This window comes from Epinephelus fuscoguttatus, linkage group LG15 (genome assembly GCF_011397635.1).
Source record: "Epinephelus fuscoguttatus linkage group LG15, E.fuscoguttatus.final_Chr_v1".
In the NCBI taxonomy this organism is placed as follows: domain Eukaryota; kingdom Metazoa; phylum Chordata; class Actinopteri; order Perciformes; family Serranidae; genus Epinephelus; species Epinephelus fuscoguttatus.
In genome coordinates, this window is record NC_064766.1 from 16,204,509 (window position 1) to 16,226,060 (window position 21,552).

Sequence of the window (21,552 nt, forward strand, 5' to 3'; positions counted from 1 at the left end):
TCACTCTCTATCTCTGCACATTACACACCACTGGCACGCTGCCAGTCTGCCGTCCCAGAATACTCTGCGGACCTGCTGAGGAGTTTGCAGGCAGATGACATGGCAGCTCTTCCCTCCTCCTGGCATGTCTGAGCCACAGTGTCATTTATAGCTGTTAGTGTTGCTCCACAAACGGGACGACTCTGGTGACACATTGAATTTTTTTTTTTTATAGCCTCCACTTACAGTCGGGGGTGTGAACTCTCTTTGGAGAGTGCAGGCTTTTTAGATTAGCTGACCTCCAGACAGAACAGTGGATTGAATGCCTTTCATGTGAATTTATTGGCCTCTTTTTGTCACCTGTGTTTCCCCTGGGAAGCATTCTGCTGAGTCTGCACGCTCTCTTAAAGCACCGTCCTGTAGCTCATTTATAGCTACACACATTCCCACCTGGGAGCTGCCCACTACAGTCTCTGGCTGCACCAAGGGCTATGTGATAACTGTGAAGGGGGAATTGGGCTGCTCATTCGTATTTCTTGGTTTCAGAGTTGATGTTATCCTTATCTTACCTTTAGTCTTTTGCTGCCAACTACACGTTTGCTTTTATTGTCATTTTGAACTTGTAGCCTTCTTGAAAAATGAATGGCAATTTTCTATCTCATTTGAGGGCCAGACAGTGAGACGCAAGAAGTGTTAATGATATTTTGACTGATAACTGGATAACCTACGACTGTGGTTCTTGAGTCCAGTCGAATGTGGTCTCAAGACCATTGTTTTGAAGTCTTGCACTTCTCTTGGCATCAAAATTGGCTTTCCGTGGGCTGTTTTGATCGACTCTGTCCACAGTCTCTTGTGGACCGTTGTGTTTTACGCAAGCACATTTACTAGCTCGGCAAATAGTGAATTGTTACACACATGTATCGCAGCAACGGGCCAAAGCAGTCAGTGTAGTGTCTATGTATATGTCTGTGGTCTAACTATTATGACACAACCACCCCTGCTTCACTCTGCCTGTGGTACCTGTAAGCAGTGAATCACCTCAGCAGCAGAGGGAGGAGGACAGAAGACAAGACGAATGACTGGTAGTGATTGATGTCTGTGTTCTCCATTCTTTCCAAACTTCTCTCAGTATTGTGATGTCACAAATATGATTTATTTTATTGACATTTTAGATTTATTTCCAGTGAGATATTATTGAGTTTGTTTAGTATATATAGAGATGATTTTGGTCCATCTTAACGCTTTAATCACTATATTAGCTTCGTAAAGACACTTGCCTGTTATGGTCCTGAACCAGACTCCATTTTCTCTGAACTCGGTCTTGACTTGGTCTTGGACTCCATCAATTTGCTCTCTTAACTACAGCCCTGGATTATCCTCTGTTGACCTTTTTAGGTGTTTGGCAGTATGCTTATTTGCTTTCTTGCTGAGAGTTAGATAAGATCAACACCATTCCCATGTCTTTGTGCTAAATATGAATCTACAGCCAGGAGGTGATTGGCTTAGCTTAGCATAAAGACTGGAAACAGGCAGAAACAGCTAACCAGGCTTTCTGGTTGCAAAATTTAAAAAAAAAATAAAAGTCTGTCCACCAAAAATAGTTCCAGCAAATAGTTGTTTTTACATTATTATTTATGTACAGATTAAACAAACAAGACACCCTGTGTCAATTAGTGAGATTAGAGGTGTGCTTTCAATGTTAATGCTAAGCTAGGCTAATTGCCTTCTGGCTCAGTCTCTATATCTCTACATAGACATAAAGGCAGTAACCATCTTTTAATCTGACTCTTGGCAAGAACAAACACATTAGTGTATTTCCCAAAACATTTAAGACAGGCAATGTTTTTCACCCCCAAGATGTTGAAGCTTTGGGAATGATTTTACACAAATAGCTCCAAGGGTGTCTATTAAATGTGCTTCAGCCTCCAAATCCCACCTTGATATACTGATTTTGTTTCATGTGGTTGTCTAAATGTTGATTTAGATGCTTTTCTATCCTGTATATAACAGGATTCTGAGAGAGAGAGAGAGAAGGGGAGAGAGAGGCTTTTTTGCCTTGAAAATAGTTACATTTGAATGTTTAAATTAGCATAAAAACAAAATGTTGGGATATTTATCACTCAAATACCCATAGAAATCAAGTTATACAGCCCTTTTTGAAAATATATATTTAGTGCTACAAGTAGAAGTATTACAAATTCACTGTATGAAATGTAAGAAACACTTTATAACAAAGACAAGCACTGTTTGGTTTGGTAATACTTCTTGTCTCAGGGCTGGAAATCGGTTCAAAATGTCCTTATTCACAGATGTCAGTTCATCCCGCCTGAGCGTCTCCTCACGTCCCTTTTATAACAGAAATATCAATCACCACTTCCCCCTTCTGGCCTCTAGCAGCCGGGGACCTGTCTCCCTGTTAGACTCCACCAGCGGCTCCCTCACAGAGCCACGGGGGGAGGTTGCCAGCTCTGCACTTGTCAACCCTCCACATCAGTGAGAGGGCTAAATCAGGCCCACAGCAGCTCACTGTTTATCATGGCTGCATCGAGTCTGTCACTTTGTTCTTTAAAGCCACAGTGTGTCATGACGACATCCCACAGTATAAAGACCAAATTTCATGGGATAACATATTGCATACAGTAAAGAAATGAAGAATGACAGCACAGATAGTGATTGTTTAGAGCGGTTTGTAGTTAAATTGCAGGAGTGGTGATCACAGCCTGACACTTGATTGGCTGAGACAACAGCCCCTTAGTCATGCTAGAGATTTTTTTTTTTTTTTTGCCTTTTCAAAACCAAAAAACAGCATCACAAGTATAAGGAATGAATCAAACAGTGTTTATCTGTTTTAGCATAAGCTAAAATGATTAGCATGTCCTGCTAATTGGCTTACCAAATACAGTATTAACCCTGAATTACTTCCAAGGCCAAGGGGCACATCATTAACTATCTATGTACCTATGTGTGTCAGGTTACAGGCTATGTGAACAAAAAAGTCCAGTACATAACATGTACATCCATTGTATACTATTTTCCCATGTGGATCATAGTTCAGGCTAACGTTAGCAGCCCTATCCTGCTCTTTACTGTATTAGGGAAAGTTACTCCCCAGAAAACGTTACTCCAGATTTGGTTAAGTTTGACAAACACATTAGTTTGCTCTCATTCTAAGAAACCTTTTCTCTTGTAGCACTAAAAAGTAAACTAAGTAGCCAAACAGTGACATAATGATTTTTTAATTTATCATTTATGTAGCAGTCAGGAGTGTATTAAAGGTCTCAGTTACAGGGTCTTATTTTAAAACTTTTGAAAATATTTAAAAGTCAGTCAGAGACTTCATCTGAGCTGATCATTTAATTAGAGAGTTTAATTAGCCTGCTGGTTACAGCTAATAAAATCTGCCAGCGACAGTTGTTATTTCAGCTGGCAAAATCGGTTGCTGGCTGCAAATGAGAATCCTGCGTTTGTCTACATCTGAAATAAAATTGTTTAAATATAATGACTGAGAACTGAGGTAAATCTGCTATTGTTGTCTTTATAAACTGCATGTGTGCCGTTGGAGAGCGGAAAGCTTAACAGGCTTAGCGAATGGTTAATTGTAATCTATCAAGTGGTGAAAACAATTGCTTTTTATATTGTAGAATTGGTTGTCTGTGGCAGGGTTTTTTGTTATCCCACTTAACAAACAACATCTGTTATTCAAACAGAACCAGAGCATTACTGCGGTATCTTCTTTCCATGGATTACTGCAAATTAAGTTTTGGTTCAGTTTTTTGCATGATAAACCACAGTTGGTCCTTCTGTTCATTGCAAACACAATAATGTTGCTGCTTCAAGCATGAAAACAGGATCACTTTGAGCTGCCAAAAATACCTGCCTGTCTCTGGGTCACTAGGATATCAAGAGCAGCATATGTTAATGTCATTGTAATACTTAAAATTTAACTGTGTCCATTACACTGAATCAATTTCCCAATTCCCTGTGTTAAAGAGGCTGCTCGTCTCAGTCTGTCTGCTCCCAGGTCAGATCTCTCAAACCATCCATTACCATAGCAGCCGCTGATGGGCAGCCCAGCCAGGCGATGGGTCATTAATTACTGTGAGAATATTTCCTGAGCTTTACTACTGTTCTCAAGGAAACCAACCAGTATAGCGTCTGACTGCGAGCCAGCAGAGACATCTTCACCGTTAATTATTAGAAGTTCAAAAGCATTTGTATTTAATGAATGCAGGTTTTCTTTTGAATAATACACAGAGGACTCATTACTAAGAATTAGTGCACTAACAGAAGAAGCATGAATAAAGAAACAAGTAAACGATACAGAGAAGCGCAAACGTCAGCACATCTAAATTAGTGGTTCCCAACGTGGAGGTTTGGACCCTTCCCAGGGGTCACAGGATATAACTGAGGGGTCTCAAGATAGAAAAAAAGGGCAATCAGAATACCGTTTTTTCTGACTTTTATCTAATCTTTTCTTACTTTTTGTGGAAAAAAAGGATACTTTGACCCCCTCAAATCTCTAAAAAGAAGTATTCAAATAAAACACTTTGAGAAGGAAAAATCACATTTACATGGTAGACATCGCTTCATTTGAAGGAGTCATAACCACTAATCATTCTTACACAGAAATCCTGCGATAGGGCTGCAGCTACAACCCTTCATCGCGCTAGCTCAGCTTTATTAGAACCTAACAACAGCGGCATAATGCTGCCCCATTGTGTGATTTTAGGTAGCATGCCAGCATTCCAGACGCAAGGTAGGACGTGATGTGTGTGACATGTAACACGACAGCGTTGGCCTCTAGTGTGACATATAACATACACATCGGCTGCGCTCTCTAAACAGTGACAATAGCATAACATGGCAAAAGCAATCATTTGCCATTTCTGTTATATGGTAGCTACTCTCGTCCTCTGCTCAGAGGTTAGGTTTGTGGACATTTTTAGTTGCTGTTGTTCTTCTTCGAGTTAGCTGCTAACTGCTGCTAGCTGCTTTTTAATGCAAGGCGCATTGCACTTTCTTTTTTGTTTTTTATTTTATTAAATGCCACTAGTAAAAAAAAAAAAAAAAAAAAAAAGCTTGCTTTTGTTGCAACCACCCCATCACGCCCGTACACTAACCCTCCTGTATAATCAATCTACTGTTTTTTCCCCCAGTAATTCGTATGTAGTTACTAAAATGTTTAGGTAGTGGGTACTTGATCTTAGAGCTTAGATTCTCTGCCGGAGCCCAGAACCTGGCCGTGATTTCCTGCCATTATCCTCGGGCTTGGATGGGTCGGGCTCCTCATAATAGACCTAGGCTATGGAACCAACTACTTATCACACCTGGGGGGTGGGGGCACGGCCCCCCCTTGACGGCACAACTGGCCGCGCACATGTGAGTTGTCGACGGTGACAACGTGGGTGTCAGCTTCGTTGAGTGTACCAAATGCAGCGTGATGCTGGTGTATGATACCAGCATACACCAGCGATAGCGAAAAGACGGGGACCTTGACACTTAAGAGGCACATGACGAAGGCTTGCCATGGAAAGAAAGACAAGAGTCAGCCTTCAATGTCCACATTTGTATCCTTAAAAAAAAAAAATGTTGGGTTTAAACTGGGCTCGGGCTCATAATTACAGTTAAAGGGACGGGTTGGGACGGGCTCGGACAGAACATACATGGGCTCGAGTAGGGTCGGGCTGGATTTTTTGGGCCCAATCTAAGCTCTACTTGATCTAACTCTGGTTGAGAATGAGAGGCTGTCAGCAAATAGTTTGGCACAGGGAAACAGATCTGTGTGGGTACATGAGACCCTAATACAGAGGATGGATCATGAGAGTACCACCAGTTGGTCCAGGAGCTTTGCCTCTGTGATAGCTGTCTCCATGCATATTGTAGGATGACTCAGGGGGTAGTTTGACAACCTGCTGTCTATCGTCAGGTGGTATAGCTCTGAGTATCCGGCAACCGCTACCTCCAACTTTAAACTTGTTGTCGTGACCACAACATGAGACCTGCCTCTAAAATCATCCAATTGGACAATGGAAAAACTGATGATGAAAAAGAGGTGATGTGAGGCATTTTTCCTCTCTGAGTTAAAGTTTTTTCAACTGAAGGGGTTCAGAGTGCTCGGGCAAAAACAGCAGGCACCTAGAGCACAGAAGGACGAGGGGTGTAGCATCGCAAAAACCTCGAGCAAAAAGCTTAATTCTCATTAAAAACAATTACAAAATGGCGTCTCCGGCTGCTAAAATGCTTTCCATATGATCAGGGCCTAAATCTCAGTGGTGGGTCGACATCATCAAAACATCACACCCGTTCTGTCCCACTTCCTGTCCCTTTTACACAGGCTTCAATTTGGCGCTAATACTATCTTCACTGCCACCCTGAGGTAAGACAACTCTGTCCCCCTATTCCCTGATAGTACCTTTTATACAGAGGGGCGAGGTGGAGTAACGGCATGACATTCCCACCTTGAACAGGCAGTGTAAAAGGGGCTACTGACACTAGATAATAATTGGCAAAAAAAATCTGAAGAAATAAAAAGGATTATAAGATTACCTGTTTTGTAAGAGTGAATTATTCATTGGTGTTGGCAGCAGAAGCAGCTGCTTGTCACATTTCTTCTTGTTATTAGTGTAGGCTGATGTGTGCACAGGTCTCACCTCCTGAGGCTCAAATAAGAGGGTTCTGCATGGCCTCCCTCTTGTCTGTCTCCACCTGGTCTCATATGCTGTTATCTTGACAAAGATAACACAGAATCTTCACCGCCTCTCTCTCTGCCTTATTTAATCCCTTTTTTCTCCAGCTGATTATTAAAGTGTCCCAAATATATCACCAGAGAACTGTGATGCAGAGCTGTTGCTTTCCCCTCATCGGTTGTACTTTTACTAATATGCAGAATATGGAGATTGTTTAACTGTGAGACGCATCAGGCAGAGCTTTAGCTAAAATATGACAGAATAAAATGAGTCTGTGTGTCATGAAGGGACCTTGAGGTGAAGCTGGTTGTAATTATACATCTCAGAGAAGCTAAACCTGCTAATGGGAGCGCTCACTGATGTGTACCCTCTCCTCCCTCCTGCCCCCTCCTTACCGTGGGATCTGCCGATTCAGCACTTCACACTCGAGGCATTCGAGAACCAGTTTGCCTGCAAGTTACTGTATCATGCATGCAACACACACACACACACACACACACACAATGACTAATCACAAGGCTTGTCTTGTGTTGCACTGTTAAACCTGATTCACTGTTGAGAACGACACTAAATTGCTCAGTCCTTATCCTCTAATCAAAAACATTGCCAATTATTATTAGCAACTAATTACCGTGTCCTGTTGTTTTTATTTTGAATCAGCATGAAACAACAACACTGCTCTGTTCTGTATAAGGGATTAGCAGAAAACTCCTGGTGAATATCTTACTATTTATTTGACCTCAACATCGTCTCAGTCTTGTGTCTTTGGTTTGCGCCAGTTGGCACCGTTACGTCGTGTTTTCTGCAAGCAGCATGCCAGGCTGTCGGGTTGCTCTGGGAGATTTGTAAAGCGTGAGTGAGAGTGCGAGTGACACGCCCCATAAAAGCTCTATTGTGCTGCTCTTTAATGCATGTCGGGTCTCAGACTGAGGTCAGGGCCAGCTTAGTGAAGAGGAACAGTATGGGAGTGACCCTCCGCTGCTCACACGCAACCTCCTGCAGACACACACATACACAAACATTAAATTAATACACACACACACACACACACAGGCACATTGTGCGCATGTTGCAGCACAGCATTATGTATAACCTGTGCATATCAGCATTGGTAGCTATAGCTGCCACTGTCGATTCCTAAGAGAATTAATGTTTTCTCAATTTGCTATAGGGCCTGCAGGTCTCCAGTGGGCAACCAAGGATAGAAACGCTGTTGACACCTCATATAACACCTGTTAATTCACAGCTTTTATTGCCACAGATTTATTGCAAAATCAGCAACAAGCTTTTTTTCCCCCCCTACATTACAATGCAAATGTGCTTTTTATGGTGGGTGTTTTCTTTTATTGTTTTTATGTCCGTCAGCAAGGTTAGGTTGTTATGTTTTCACCTCTCTTTGTCTGTTATCAAGATATCATGAAAAGTTGATGTTTATTTTGTTTAAAATATGGTTGACAGATAGTCCATAGTCCAGTAATCAGTTAATTAGATTTATGCGATGATACGGATAATGGATTTGTAGTATTATGTGATTATTGCATTTCAGCCATAAATATTTTGCCGCATTCAAGGACACAAAGGAACATCTAGGTCTTACATCTAGGACATCTTAACCAGCAGCTAAATATCAGTTAATTCCCAAATTAATTGTATTAGAAAAAAAAGAATCTTAATAACAAATGTTAAAAAGATCGGCTGCAAATTGTGCAGCATTGCAGGTTTGAGCTCTACAGAGGGTGTATTAAGAACGCATTAACGCTATGTGGTGAGGTATCTTAAAACACACAAACCAGCACGTTGTCACAGAACAATAGCTGTATCATATCCTTTATCAGACAGCAGAGGTTCAGTCTTCGCTAGTGAGAACATAACACTAAAATTTGCATCAAACTTTAACCAGATCGAGCACAAGGGCCCCGGAAAGGACCATACATGGGGTTAGGGGGTAAAAGACGAATACTGTATTCACTGTATTCTATTTACAGATAGTGTTGCTGCTAATAGGTCCCACTTTAGTCTGTACATGCTTATTTGTACATTATGAGTGCTTAGACAAATCATCCACATAGGTTGGTTTTTGTGCTATGTGAAGTGGCAAGTTGGGCCCCCACACCGAATCCACTTAGGGACCCCAAAAGGTCGAGGGCAGGCCATGGTTTGAAACACCTGCACGCTCTACTATTGAGACAGGTTAGTCGTAAGTAGACTATTGAATGCAGGCAGAGGTAGTTTCATGGTCAAACCACTGAATTATGGTTTTCACTGTTCCCACTCAACCAGAAAATCCTTGAATGTTTTTGTGATTTGAAAAAAATTAGATAACACTTTCAGGGTTTTTGAAAAGAAATGGCCTTGAAAATAGAATAAAATCAGAATATGTCTACCAACCAGAGTCACCAATTTGCTTCAACTTTTTGCTTCCAAAAATGAGCACTTCAGATACTGCAAGGTGCGCTGTGATAGATATTTGTCCTTATATGGCAACAGTTAAAATATAGCTTTGATGACTTTACTCTGAGCAGCAGCAATGGATTTTTTGGCCACTTGGGGGCAGCAAAACACAGCACTCGCATATGATCACCTTGTAAAGTTGATATAGTGAACATGTTAGCAGACAGTTGTTTATTTACATAACCAACAGACACAGAGCAGCATTGACATTCATTTGGAGTTGTGTTTGTCCACCTGTCAAATGTAAGCCTTATACTCACTTTTCTTTTAGCTCTGTTTTGGTCTCTACTTACTCCTAAGGGAAATATCTGTTTCTTTAGCTGCTAAATGCTCCGCTATCTTAACCAGCTTGTTGCTTGTCGTCTGCCATTTGATGCTGGACATTTTTAAGTAAACAGGGTTGATCAGAGAGTTTTTGCTGAAAAAAGGCAAAACATGACAAATGAGAGCTGTGAGAGTAAACCAAAACAATGAAATTGCAGGTCGGATAACCAAAAGAATGAGCTGAGAAATGCTAAAAAGCTAGATAGAGCTACAGAGACCCCTCTCACATTACATATAGTTGTTTGATCTGTTGTTAATAGAAAAACGGAAGCCCTGTTTTAGAGATCCCGCGATAAGGCCGCAATGAAGACCCTTCATTACGCCATCTTTGGTTTTTTATACAGAACCAAACAACACCAGCATAATGACGCAGCAGTGTGCGATTTTAGATTGCATGCTGGTGTTCTGTAATAAAAGAGCCGTGATGGACATGATGTGTAACACAACAGTATAGGCCTGTAGCGTGACATATACTGTAACATGCGCGTCAGACAATGCTTTCTAAACAATAACAGTGGCGTAACATGACAAAAACAATAACTTACTGTCCCTTTTACATGCCAGCTGATCTCCTCTGCTCGGAGAGTGCAAAGCTGCTGGACCTCATTGTCTTCCCAGTGTGAGGACATTTTCAGTTGGTGTTCTTCTTCTTTGAGGTAGCTGCTAACTGCTATCAGGTGCTTTTTGAATCTCTTGGTGGTGGGTCGCACTCATAACACTTTGTGAAAAAGTCACACCGATCTGGTCCTGCTGGCTGTCCTTTTTACACGGACAATGATTTGGTGCTGTCACTGATGTAGCCGGCTTAAAGGCGAGACACCTTTGTCCCCCCAATCTGTGATCGTACCTTTAATACAGAACAGCAAAGCGGTGCAATTTTCACACCTTAAAGAGGCGGTGTAAAAGGGGCTATTGATAAGTGCAGCTTTAAGGTCATTTGAGCATATTTGATGTCTGATTTTGAACCAGTGGAGCACTTCATGCCAAAGCCCATATTTAATTTCACCGAGTAAACAACCGTGTATTATCCTTGAATTTGATGTGTGGGAAGTTTGACGTGCAACCCCATGTCTGGCATCCTCTCCAAAGCTCTGCTCCTACATTCATAAGAGCACTTCTCTTGGTTTTAACAATAAGGATTCCACATCCAGCACAGAGGTGGAAAGCAATCTCTGGATAGCTATTGATGTCAAGATGCAGGGGCGATCGAGAGGCCAGAGTCTGTTTACAAGATGCTCATATCCGTTGGTGATGGCCTGACATTGGAGTGACCTCCGAGAGTGCTGCATTCAGCCTGTCTCACTGCCAAACATATGCACACACTGGCAGATGTATATAAGCCCACAAAAGCTCAGCCTCATGCACACAGCACTGTACATGCTGCAGGACTGTTAAAGCGGGCACACGCTGACAAAAGCACAAAAACATGCACCCACACGTTCTTAGACACATGTGGGAGACTGATGACTGCAGATGTACACGCGTGTGCACACAAACACACGTGTGCACACCGACTGAGCAGCGCACTCTACTGGATTACTTTAATTCGGTTAGCTTTGATTGGTTTATGGCCTTTTGAAATATCACTGCCAGAGCTCAGCCTCACTGTAGCCACTGTGAGGGGTTTGTGCACCGTTTTCAACATCAAATTGAATTCCAACGGGTTGCATGGTTCATATTTGGTTGATGGAGCATATCCAGATGCAGTATATTTAGACTGCAGGTGCTGCAAACCAAAGATTGATTGTCCTTATAAAAATAACACAGCGCCGTACATCATAGCGTAGCAGCAGCTTTAAAAGAAAACACTTGTGCGTCTGAACGTGTCCTTGGATGCCAAAAAAAAAAATTAAATTAGATGATAGAATGAGAGCATGTGACACTTATACCCATTCGCTCAAGTGTGTGTGCAGTATTAATTAATTTGTTGAAATGGATTACAGGCCAGATTGAGTGCTCATTCATCCAGATCTCACTAATATAATCTGCCTCTAAACATTTCATAGAGACTTATCTCTCTGAGCTCTCCCGCCGGGTGAGCAATATTTATTCTGTTGTGCTGGAGTCTTAGGCTCCTCTGTCAGGGCTGAGAAGGGGTTTATCTGCATCCAGCGGCCGTCGCAGCTCCTTTTGTGCTTGGCTCCTCCAACCCCCCATCAGCCCTCCATCCCGCCCCGTTTCGCTGGTCACACCACACTTCCTGTTAAATCCCATTACCAGAGCCAGACGCCGCTCTCTGCACTGTGTTACGGTCTTTGAGCAAAATCATAAATAGGCCAAGCTGTTGAGTACAGATGCTGCCGAAAATACACTCGCCGTGTTCCCATTCTTACTCATCCTCCACCCCCAAAATATTTTTTTTCTCCCAACACTGGGATTTTTTTATTTTAGTGATGTCATTTTGTGATGTCACCCAGCACTTGTTCCAAAAATGTCTCAGTGTCTTACGCAAACAGGCGTGTCAGAGTACACAACATCCTCCTTTTCCCTTGTGAACGCACCAGTTTTTCCAAGATTATGTAGTGAGACTGTAGAAGCGGCATGTCTCTGCTTTTCAGTAACAGATCTTCACAGGGTTAATGTTACCTATTGAACGATGTGCTTTTACTCATCTGTTGAATATATTCCCCTGAGTGACACTAATGGAAGCCAGAATCAGTTCCACACCTACAAACACACACTGTAATGGCGACTTGTGACACTTCACTAATTGTGGTGCAGAGTAGCAGCGCTGTTCATCATGCACATTCTTGATTTTATCATCTGAATGCTATACTTCTACATACACACCCTAACATGGACACATGCATGCCTATACACACACACTTTTGTGTAACTGGCTTTGTGGCTGATCCAAACCATAGTCCATTATAAAATAATGGCCGTAGCTACAATGACGTCACCCACTGGTTTGTGGGCTCTCATTTTGAAACCTCGAGTTTGGCATCTAAGCCGTCACCATCTTGTGTTTTTTGGAGCCAGAATTGACAGTATTTGGATGAGAGGCTGGGGCTGTGGAGGACTGAGCTGTGGATCGTTATAAGAGGCCCCTGTTAGCAGACAGCCTGTCTTTCAAAGCGGCCAGACCCTGAATCATACGTAACTATAAGTCTTAAGAAAAGGTAAACCCTGTACAATTGTCATTAATGTTAAAATATGCTATGGAGACCAAAACCATTTTTGTTCCAGGCTGTTGTAACATAACATGTTTATTTCTGCTGTAAAATTGGGCATTTTAACATGGGGGTCTATGGGGATTGTCTCACTTCTGGAGCCAGCCTCAAGTGGCCGTTTGAAGAACTGCACTTTAGGGTACATCCGCGCTGACTTCATTTTTTTGCTCAGGAGGTTGCCACTTAATCCAAACTCAAACTTGAACACTCATCCTTATATGTCTAAACTTAATTCTTACCTCGCCTTAACCTAAACCACCTCTAACCTTTAAGTTAAAGCCAAATCCAAACCTGAATGCATCTCTGCTTTAACCCAGACAAAATTCTAATTCAGGTTTTAACCTTAAACTTTTTGTTTCTTTCTTCTTTCTTCTTTAGGCTGCATTCACCCTATTATATACCAATATAATGTGTTAAAAACTACTTCACTGTTTCATCAGTCATTAGAATGAGCTTATATTGAACTGGTACAGAGGAGATGGCGAAGTCATTCAGTTAAAGTTTGAGTGTAGAGCTTTTGTCTCCCCCCTCTGTCAGTGAGAGTAATTAATTACACTGTCACTGCATGCTTATGTAGCTTGCTGCATCTCCCCTGCCCCCCTGAGTGCTCTCTTCAAGTCTTTTTTCTTTTTTAATTAAATCCATCCTGAACACTTTTATCTGGAGCATCCATACTCGTAGCTGCTGCTCTGTCACTATGATATCCCTCCCTTCCTACCCACTTTAGCTCTCGCTGGTTGACATAAAATGCATCACTTTTGGTGCGCCAGCGCGGGAAAGTCACTTCAGACACCACACACAAAAACTCGAATGTACTTCGAAATTTAACAGAGAGCTTTCCCTGGTGGCGATAGACTTAATCAGCATTGTGTGAACTTGTTGTGCATGGATGTAATGGATGTTCATTTATACTTGAAAGTCCCGCCCTTTTGCTTTAAACTTGAAGCTGCACGTGGCTCAACAATGTTGTCCAATGGTGCACTGCATTGCTAGATCAAGAGCACATTTCTAAAGAGTATAATTCAACTTGTTACTTTGCAAGTGTCAAGATAGAAGAGAAATGATTAGAAGTGTGATACAGAGTTTAGGCAGTGATAAGCCTTTAAACTCATGGATGTCTTGTTCAAACTGGGCATCCTGGATTGTTTTTCAACTTCTCATAGGCACCTATAGCAACAAGCCTCCACCATGCAGTCTGCTGTATTTTTTGGGCCATTTTATGCCTTTTTATTAGTCGACAGTAGAGAGATGACAGGAAACAAGGGGAAAGAGATATGGGGAATGACATAATGTACAACAAAGGTCCCCGGCCAGACTCGAACCTGACACGTTGCGATAAAACCACCACCGGGGCGATGCCTTTATATGTTCATTTTTTATTGCAATGCTATTTTCGGTCTGACCACTTAACAAAACCAAATCTTTGCCATTGAATGCCTACATTTAATCCACATCCTGTTCTTAACTTTATCCTGACTCTAGTTTTCATCTTTAAACCAAATTAAAAGCTTTAAATCTACCTCAGCTTTAAACTTAAGCAAATCTTAATTCTTATCTTAACTCTAAACCATAATCCTTTACCATAAATGAGACCTTTCAAGATCTTATCGGTGGCTACCATGACCTCACCAACTCAAACTGTCTCTCAGAGGGATAGAGCCACACACACCATTAGCCGCCCCCTACCATTTCAGATGTCCGTCATGGGTCACATGTCATTGGTGAAGAAAGAGCGGAGGAGGGAATAAATGAAGGGGGGAGTAAGACCAAGCAGAAAGAGATGGGGGTCCAGAAGAGAGGTTCAGGAGAAGGCCAGATAAATACAGACTGTCAGTCAGTCAGTCAGTCAGTCAGTAAGTCAGTCGGGGCCCACGGTGCCCGGTTCATTCAGTCCCAGCAGGGTAACGACTGTGTAACTACAATCTGCTAATCCCGCAGGCTGGCAGAGGCCCAGGGGAGTAAAACTAGCCTCACCAGTACAGCCAGCTCCCACACCAGCTGGAGCTGCATGCCAGCCTGCATGACTGCATGACTGACTGCCACTAACCGTACTAACAGGCTTGTGAGAGCAGTGCATTCAGATGATGATGAAGAGGGATGTTTGTGCCTGTTTTTGTGTGTGTGCATGAGTGCAATTGTGTGTTAAAGTGGAAGAAATACACTCACACAAAGAACGGAGAGTGTGTGTGTGTGTGTGTGTGTGTGTGTGTGTGTGTGTGTGTGTGTGTGTAGATCAGGGTTTGTAGGTTTTGCAACAAACACTTGGAGATAAAAGTGATCTCGGTGGTGGACTCAAATTTCAGTATGTGCAGTTAAGGCATAAACTATCATAATTATGCTTACATTAAGCTGTACATTATGTATTTATTTTTCGAATGATGATATATAGTCTATAAAATGACAGAAAATAGTGAGTAATGTCCTTCACAAGTTCCCAGAGCCCTTTCTTCTTTTCTCTCAGTCAAAAAGATAATTAATTGTCATATATATAGAATAAAAAATGCTGCATCCTCACATTTAAAAAGCTGTATACAGAGAATGATTGTCATTTTTGCTTTATTAATGACTGAAATGATTAATAATAATACTTAATAATCAAAATGAAAGTAATGAATATACTATGTAATTTGACAAATCCTACTGTTGACATTAATTCAGTATGTGTAGGATATTATGTCTGATAATACTATGTCCTTATTTAATTTTTTCTGGTACTGTTATAGTGGATAATTGAAAATAGTGAATAACCTGATGAATTGACAGTGTAATTACAGATCACGATTGTATTGAATTGTATTGGATTGTGCCTCCTCACTTGCTCAGCCACATCCCCAATGGAACCAAATAACAGATAAGTCTTTAGACTTTATTGTGTCATCCTGGCTTTGTCTTTAATGTAAGCACACATGATTTTTACTGAGTTAGTGTTTTTATATTTTTACAATAGTGACATTGTGTAATGAAAAAATTATATACCTTTTATCCCAGTGAATTATCCCAAGCAAAATTAAATTAATAACTAACAAATGAGTTATGTGGATTTTATTTAGCGTGTAAAGCATTATGTCTGATGCGACACTGAACATTAGGGGTTTTTTTGTTTGTTTGTTTTTTTCTCATTTTATTTTGCATACTTTTACCATATTGTGACGTATATAGATATTTAAAAATATATCTGTAAATATTGTGATATTGATTCCTTGACACTCTGATCTTACATCAAAGTCTGTTTAAAGATCTTGTGCAATGCATATGTGAAAGAAGTTGTATGAAGCCTTTTGTGGCTCCAGAGGGAGCTGCGTGAAGTTTAATAAATTGCCTCAAGTGATGTCACTTTTTAAGATGAAAAAAAATCAGAGGGGATGCAGTGTGCAGTTAGAAAGAAGCGATTTCACCAGACCTCTGGTGAAATCACTTCTTTCACCAGACCTCTGAAGGCCACTCCTCATCTCTGCTTGAGGCTTGAGGCTAGCGGCTTGCGGCTACATTAACTGCTACTAGCATAACACACCCGAATCTAAGACAGAACTGTCGGTGGTTGAGTTGCATTGTGGGTAATGTAGGTGCAGGTATGACAAGGAAGGCAATATACAGTATGGAATAAAAAGAAGATAATTTCTGTTACGTTTTTAAACTCTCTATCATGAGTCTGGCAGTGTGAAATATGTGGTTCTCTTTTAAGGACAATGAAGTAAAAGGAAGGAAAAAATAACTACACAGTCACTGTCAAAGAGCGATGTCAGAGAGTAGTGATGACTCAGGAGGAGACCAAGGTTTAGTGTTTAGCTTTAAGGCACTTCAGTATGAAGAGAGTCACCATCTGTTACAAGGATAAAAACCTCTAACCCTGCAGCTATGACCTCTCTGTTGCACTTCTGACTCTCCTATTTCACTGTTTATGCGACCTCGCTTTGTGGAATGCTAATCTGATTGATCCTGTACTGTGTGATTAGGACTGTGGGTGTCTGAGTGGGTTAAACTCAAACCTGCTCTCTCTAGTGTGCATCAACATTATTTCCCAGCAGCATGACACACAATTTTAGCAGCTTGCTTTCAAAAACTAATAAAGTAAGAAGTTTTCTAATCAAAGTTTTTCAGTGTAGCTATAGCTGATGGTTGAGGTTAGTTAGGAGAGAACATGGTATGTTTCCCGTTCAAGCAGTCAAGTCGTGACATTGTTTTGTTCTATTTTCAGTTATATCCAATGATTTTTTTTGTGCTTCCCTGAATGACAGTGTCTTTCTACAAACAATAAAAAGAGTAAACGTGTTATAGATTTAAAAATAAAAGAAGGTAATTTGCATGAGGTAAATTACAGCTCATATAACTGAAGCTTTAAGAACATTTTGCCTTTCAGTCTATGTGTTTTGAAATGCATTTAATAATGAATAGTAATAGTAACCAATATTTAAAGGTCAGACATAGTTTACACACTGACTTTTATTTGATCAGTGTTCTTTGCTCTCTGATCACACTGTTGTTTCTCCCAGCTTTGACATCTGTATACAGTAAACAGGGATCCCTGGTTGTGGCGGTCTGGGGTTGTGAGGAGCTTTGTACAAGATGCCGTCTAATCCGCTGTCTCCCCAGAGAGATTAGCTCTGTCACCAGGGCTGGGAATTAAACAACGACTGGTGTTGGAGATAGTGACACAGACATAAAGCTGAGACCAGACGGGGGTGGGAGTGAGCTGGGATGGGTGTGGATGTAACTGGTAAATAGATGACTAGAGCAAAGCTTGAATTATAGTCTGTCATCATCAAATAAAAACAGCTACAGTCTTGGAGAAGATTCCTGAAGCTGAAGTGGGTTATGTGATCCAATCTGTGCATAGGTGCAGTTTGCCACGAGGTGACCAACAGCAACGTGTCATCACTCAGTCTTTTTGATATGTAACTATTTGGGACTCCCTAAAAAATGAATTTGACAAGTGAAATATGGGAATAAATCTGTTTACTTTTCTTTGAAGGGCAGACAGTTAGTGCCATGAGAAGATCAAACGTGTCACACACATGTAATCGATGCTAGGCAAGAGTTGCCCCAAAAAACTCCATGTGCTATGAACCTCTCTGCATTCAGCCCCTAGAAGGTTGCTGCCTTTGAAAGTACCATCACTAAGGTGGAGATCAGACACAGAAACTTCAAACAAGATTGTGAGGCACCAAGAGGGCAGACAGAGAAGCTTGAAACTCTTCGGTGTGACGGAAGTTCTGTATTTTCATCGGTAACATATTGATGAAAGAGACTAATACACACTGTTGCAGAGAACTAAGGTCCTTTGAGCAGCAAAGGAAAGCTGTCATCAGTCCTCAGTAATTAAAAAATCCAAAGGTAAAATATGTCACAGAAATGGCAATGTAGGAGGCACAAATGTCTTTCTGTAACCATGACCGCCCACAGTACAGTTATGTTCATGTTTTGGTGCTGTTTCTAAGTAGGCGCTCCCTTCCTGTCGCAGAGCCAGTGACTGAGTCAAGGTCCGTTCCCGCTTCGGGCAAAACAGGTTCACCCTCACACTTTCCATCTGTCTGGCCATGAATGATTCACACTGTCCTACTGGTCTGTTTTAGCTGGCAGCAGAGCTTGTACAGTGAAGAGTTTGCTCTATACAATGTTAAAAAAAATAGAGTAAGAGTAGAAGTAAAGGAAGACCATTGTATCTTTTAACAGCAGCAGTGGAAACACTGATGAATGCTATTATGTTGACTGACTGAGGCTTTAACTGAGAGAAAAATTTGGTTCTCTTCAAAACACTTTATTCATCCGTAAAGTGACAGTTTAAAAAATCACGATGGCAATCTCACAAGGCCGGATCAGCAACATTTCCATAACAGTTTGAACATGACACAAACCTGAATTGTACGCTTGTGTGTTTTGCATGTAGTGCGCAGTCCAATCTCAATGTTATGATAATCGTATGTGCCTTTTTAAGGACTTGTTCAGTATTAATGTGTATTAATGTTTTGCCAATAATTGTAAGGCTGACGTTAACAACACCTTGCAGTCACTATTCCTTTTGACGAAGGCATACACACCAGCAAAGAAGTGAAGTTCAAATATATTAAATCAAAGAGATATTAAACATTGCCACTGTGGTCTACTCCAGAGGAGGATTTTGTGCCAAAACAAGTAGTCAAATGTTTGATTTACCAAGAGCAATTTGATAATCATAATTTTTCTCCCACCACGCTGTGGCCGGGGACATTATGTTTTGGGGTTGTCTGTCCCATTCTTGTGAACTCGACATTACAAGAACGCCTTGTGGGAATTTCCTCAAATTTGGCACAAATGTCCACTTAGACTCAACAATGAACAGATTAGATTTTGATGGTCAAAGGTCAAAGACCACTGTGACATCACAAAACATGTTTTTGGTCAGAAAATTTGTAGCTAATTAGGGAAAAATTTCACACTAATGTCAAACAGGATATAATGATGTGTGATCACATTGTATATCTAAAATGTCAAAGGTCAGCTTCACTTTGACATTCCAATGTTTTCTGGCCATTATTCAACATCTTAACTCAAGAACCAAAGGGGAGACATTTGGTCAGATGCTGAATTAGTGACAGTAATCTTAGGTGCCCACCTTGAAACTGTGCTGGTTGTATAGATGTTCTGTGCTGCTGCAGAGAAGATGGTTGTGAATCATCTATGTTTTGAAATATGTAGCTTCTTTGTTGTCACATCCATATTTGAATTACTGCCTACTGTCATGGCTACATATGAGTCTGGACAGACATGATTGTAACCTGTAACTTGCCTCGTTTTTGGAGGCTTACAACCACAAAGTGGTTATTTAAGTTATTTATCAACCAAAAATACAAACATACACTGCGTCTGGCTCCTCGAATTTGACAATTTGCTTCTGATTTTCTGTTTTATGTCATTCATTCATTCATTGTTTGTAACCGCTTATCCTGTTGGGGATTCTGGGCTATCCCAGCTGACAGTGGGCAAGAGGTGGGGTACAGCCTGGACAGGTTGCCAGACTATCACTAGGGCTGACACATAGAGACAGACAACCATTCACACTCACATTCACACCTACGGCCAATTTAGAGTCACCAATTAACCTGCATGTCTTTGGACTGTGGGAGGAAGCCAGAGTACCCGGAAAAAAACCACACTGACACAGGGAGAACATGCAGACTCCACACAGAAGGGGTTCGAACGAGGAACTCTCTTGCTGTGAGGCGACAATGCTAACCACTGCATCAACATGCCGCCTGTTTTATATCATTATACACTAAATGTATTTGTGTTTTTAAACTGTTGGTCAAACTAAACAAGCCATTTGAAGATGTCACCTTTCAGCTCTTGGAAACTAGGACAGATTTTTCACTTTTTTGGTCATTACATACTGTAGACAAGACAATTAATCAAGAAGATTGTATCAGAAACAATCATTCGCTGCAGCCTTAGTAAAATGATCAGAAATGATTTGTAGAGTACATTGAAATATGATTTGACTTTTAGATCAGAAATATTAATATAAAGTTATGCTTCCTAGAAAGGAGCTCAGCTTAACTGTTCATCTGAACCTTTAAATAACTCTGCCAGGGCAGCAATCCGTTCCTGGAAAAAAGGTTCACACTTGAAAGCTCTGCGCTCTGCATTTATAGAGGGGGATTTCTTCCTCTCCCTCTCTCTCATCCTCTCTGCTTTCCTTCCGCTCATCTCGTCTCTGTCTTGTGGAGCTGCAGCCGATGGTGAGAGGAAGCACACAGACTTGATAAAAATGAATGATTTTATTAGTCGGTAAGACTAAGCTGGCGTGCAGAGGACCCTGTTTTATCCGGGCTTTGCGTGCAATGCGTAGTATTAGCTACAGGACAGATTTCCCCACTGGACAGGCAGATGCTTTCCCCCCCGGGCGCTGTGGAAGCGCCATGTGTCACTGAATCTGAGCTGGGATAAGACGTCTGTCACACTGAGCTCTGAATGGGATCTAAAGCACCCCAGTGCATCATACATAAAAAAAGACATGACAGAACATCCTCATCATCTGTACTCTCAAGTATTTCTGAACTGAACACATCTGAGGTGACGACTTACTTCACAACATGGAAATAACACATACAGTAGAGTCCATTCTCTCACTCTCAGTAACTCTGACATGGTAACCAGATGTTGGCCTCTGGTACAGGCTCTTACCATTACTACATGCATGAATCAGACAGTAATTATGTCATGTGATCTGCAATCTGCATTAGAGTAAATACTTCCTTATTAGACCGAGCTTTGACCTGATGATGGAAATGTTATGTAAGATATCCACATAGATTAATGTTCTTCTTTCTGCCTTTTGCAGAAGTCTGCTTCACATTAGAGGAGTTGGCGTGCATGTTAGCAAACACATTTCTTCCACTGCACTGGTGTTATGCCGTACTGTCGTTCCTATGATTGTCAGTTATTGTGTATGTGTGTATAAATACTGGCATTGTGATGTATGGAAATATCATCAGCATCATAAGACTGCAGATATCCTCACTGTTGAATTCACAAAGCCTCTTTTATTGCTTTTATCAGTGTGCTGTGTGTTTGTTTATATAATTTTCTGTTTCCCTCTTGCAGCTCCACTGAATGTTAGAAGAATATTTTAATATCAGGGTATATGATTACACGTTTTACACCTTTCTTCCTTGTTCTTTTACAGACTGCACTGAGGAGACGAGGAAGCAGGGAAACATTTAAAGACAAGAAATCCACAAGTCAGGTAAGAAAAATAAAAAATTCTAAGAAATGTTATTCCGTCCCTTATCTCTGTATTCAAAATCATAAAAAAGGATCAGCTTGGTGATATTATATGTTTTTCTTATTGTCAACAAATACCATAAAACGACCAAACCCAACAATGAACTGATCGACCTAACAGGTATTGCCCAAGTAGCCAATCTTCTACAGTATACGCTACTCAAAAAATGAAGAGAACACTT

General features: G+C 41.1%; 1 protein-coding gene across 7 annotated transcripts in view; it reads left to right on the plus strand.

The window, feature by feature from the left end:
- Positions 1–21,552, plus strand: part of LOC125902330 (microtubule cross-linking factor 1) — a 98,416-nt gene that overhangs the window by 23,226 nt on the left and 53,638 nt on the right. For all 7 annotated transcript variants that reach the window (XM_049598578.1, XM_049598579.1, XM_049598580.1 and 4 more), the window contains exon 4: positions 21,273–21,332. In XM_049598578.1, the coding sequence (XP_049454535.1) occupies positions 21,273–21,332 (60 nt within the window). The remainder of the gene's footprint in view (positions 1–21,272; positions 21,333–21,552) is intronic.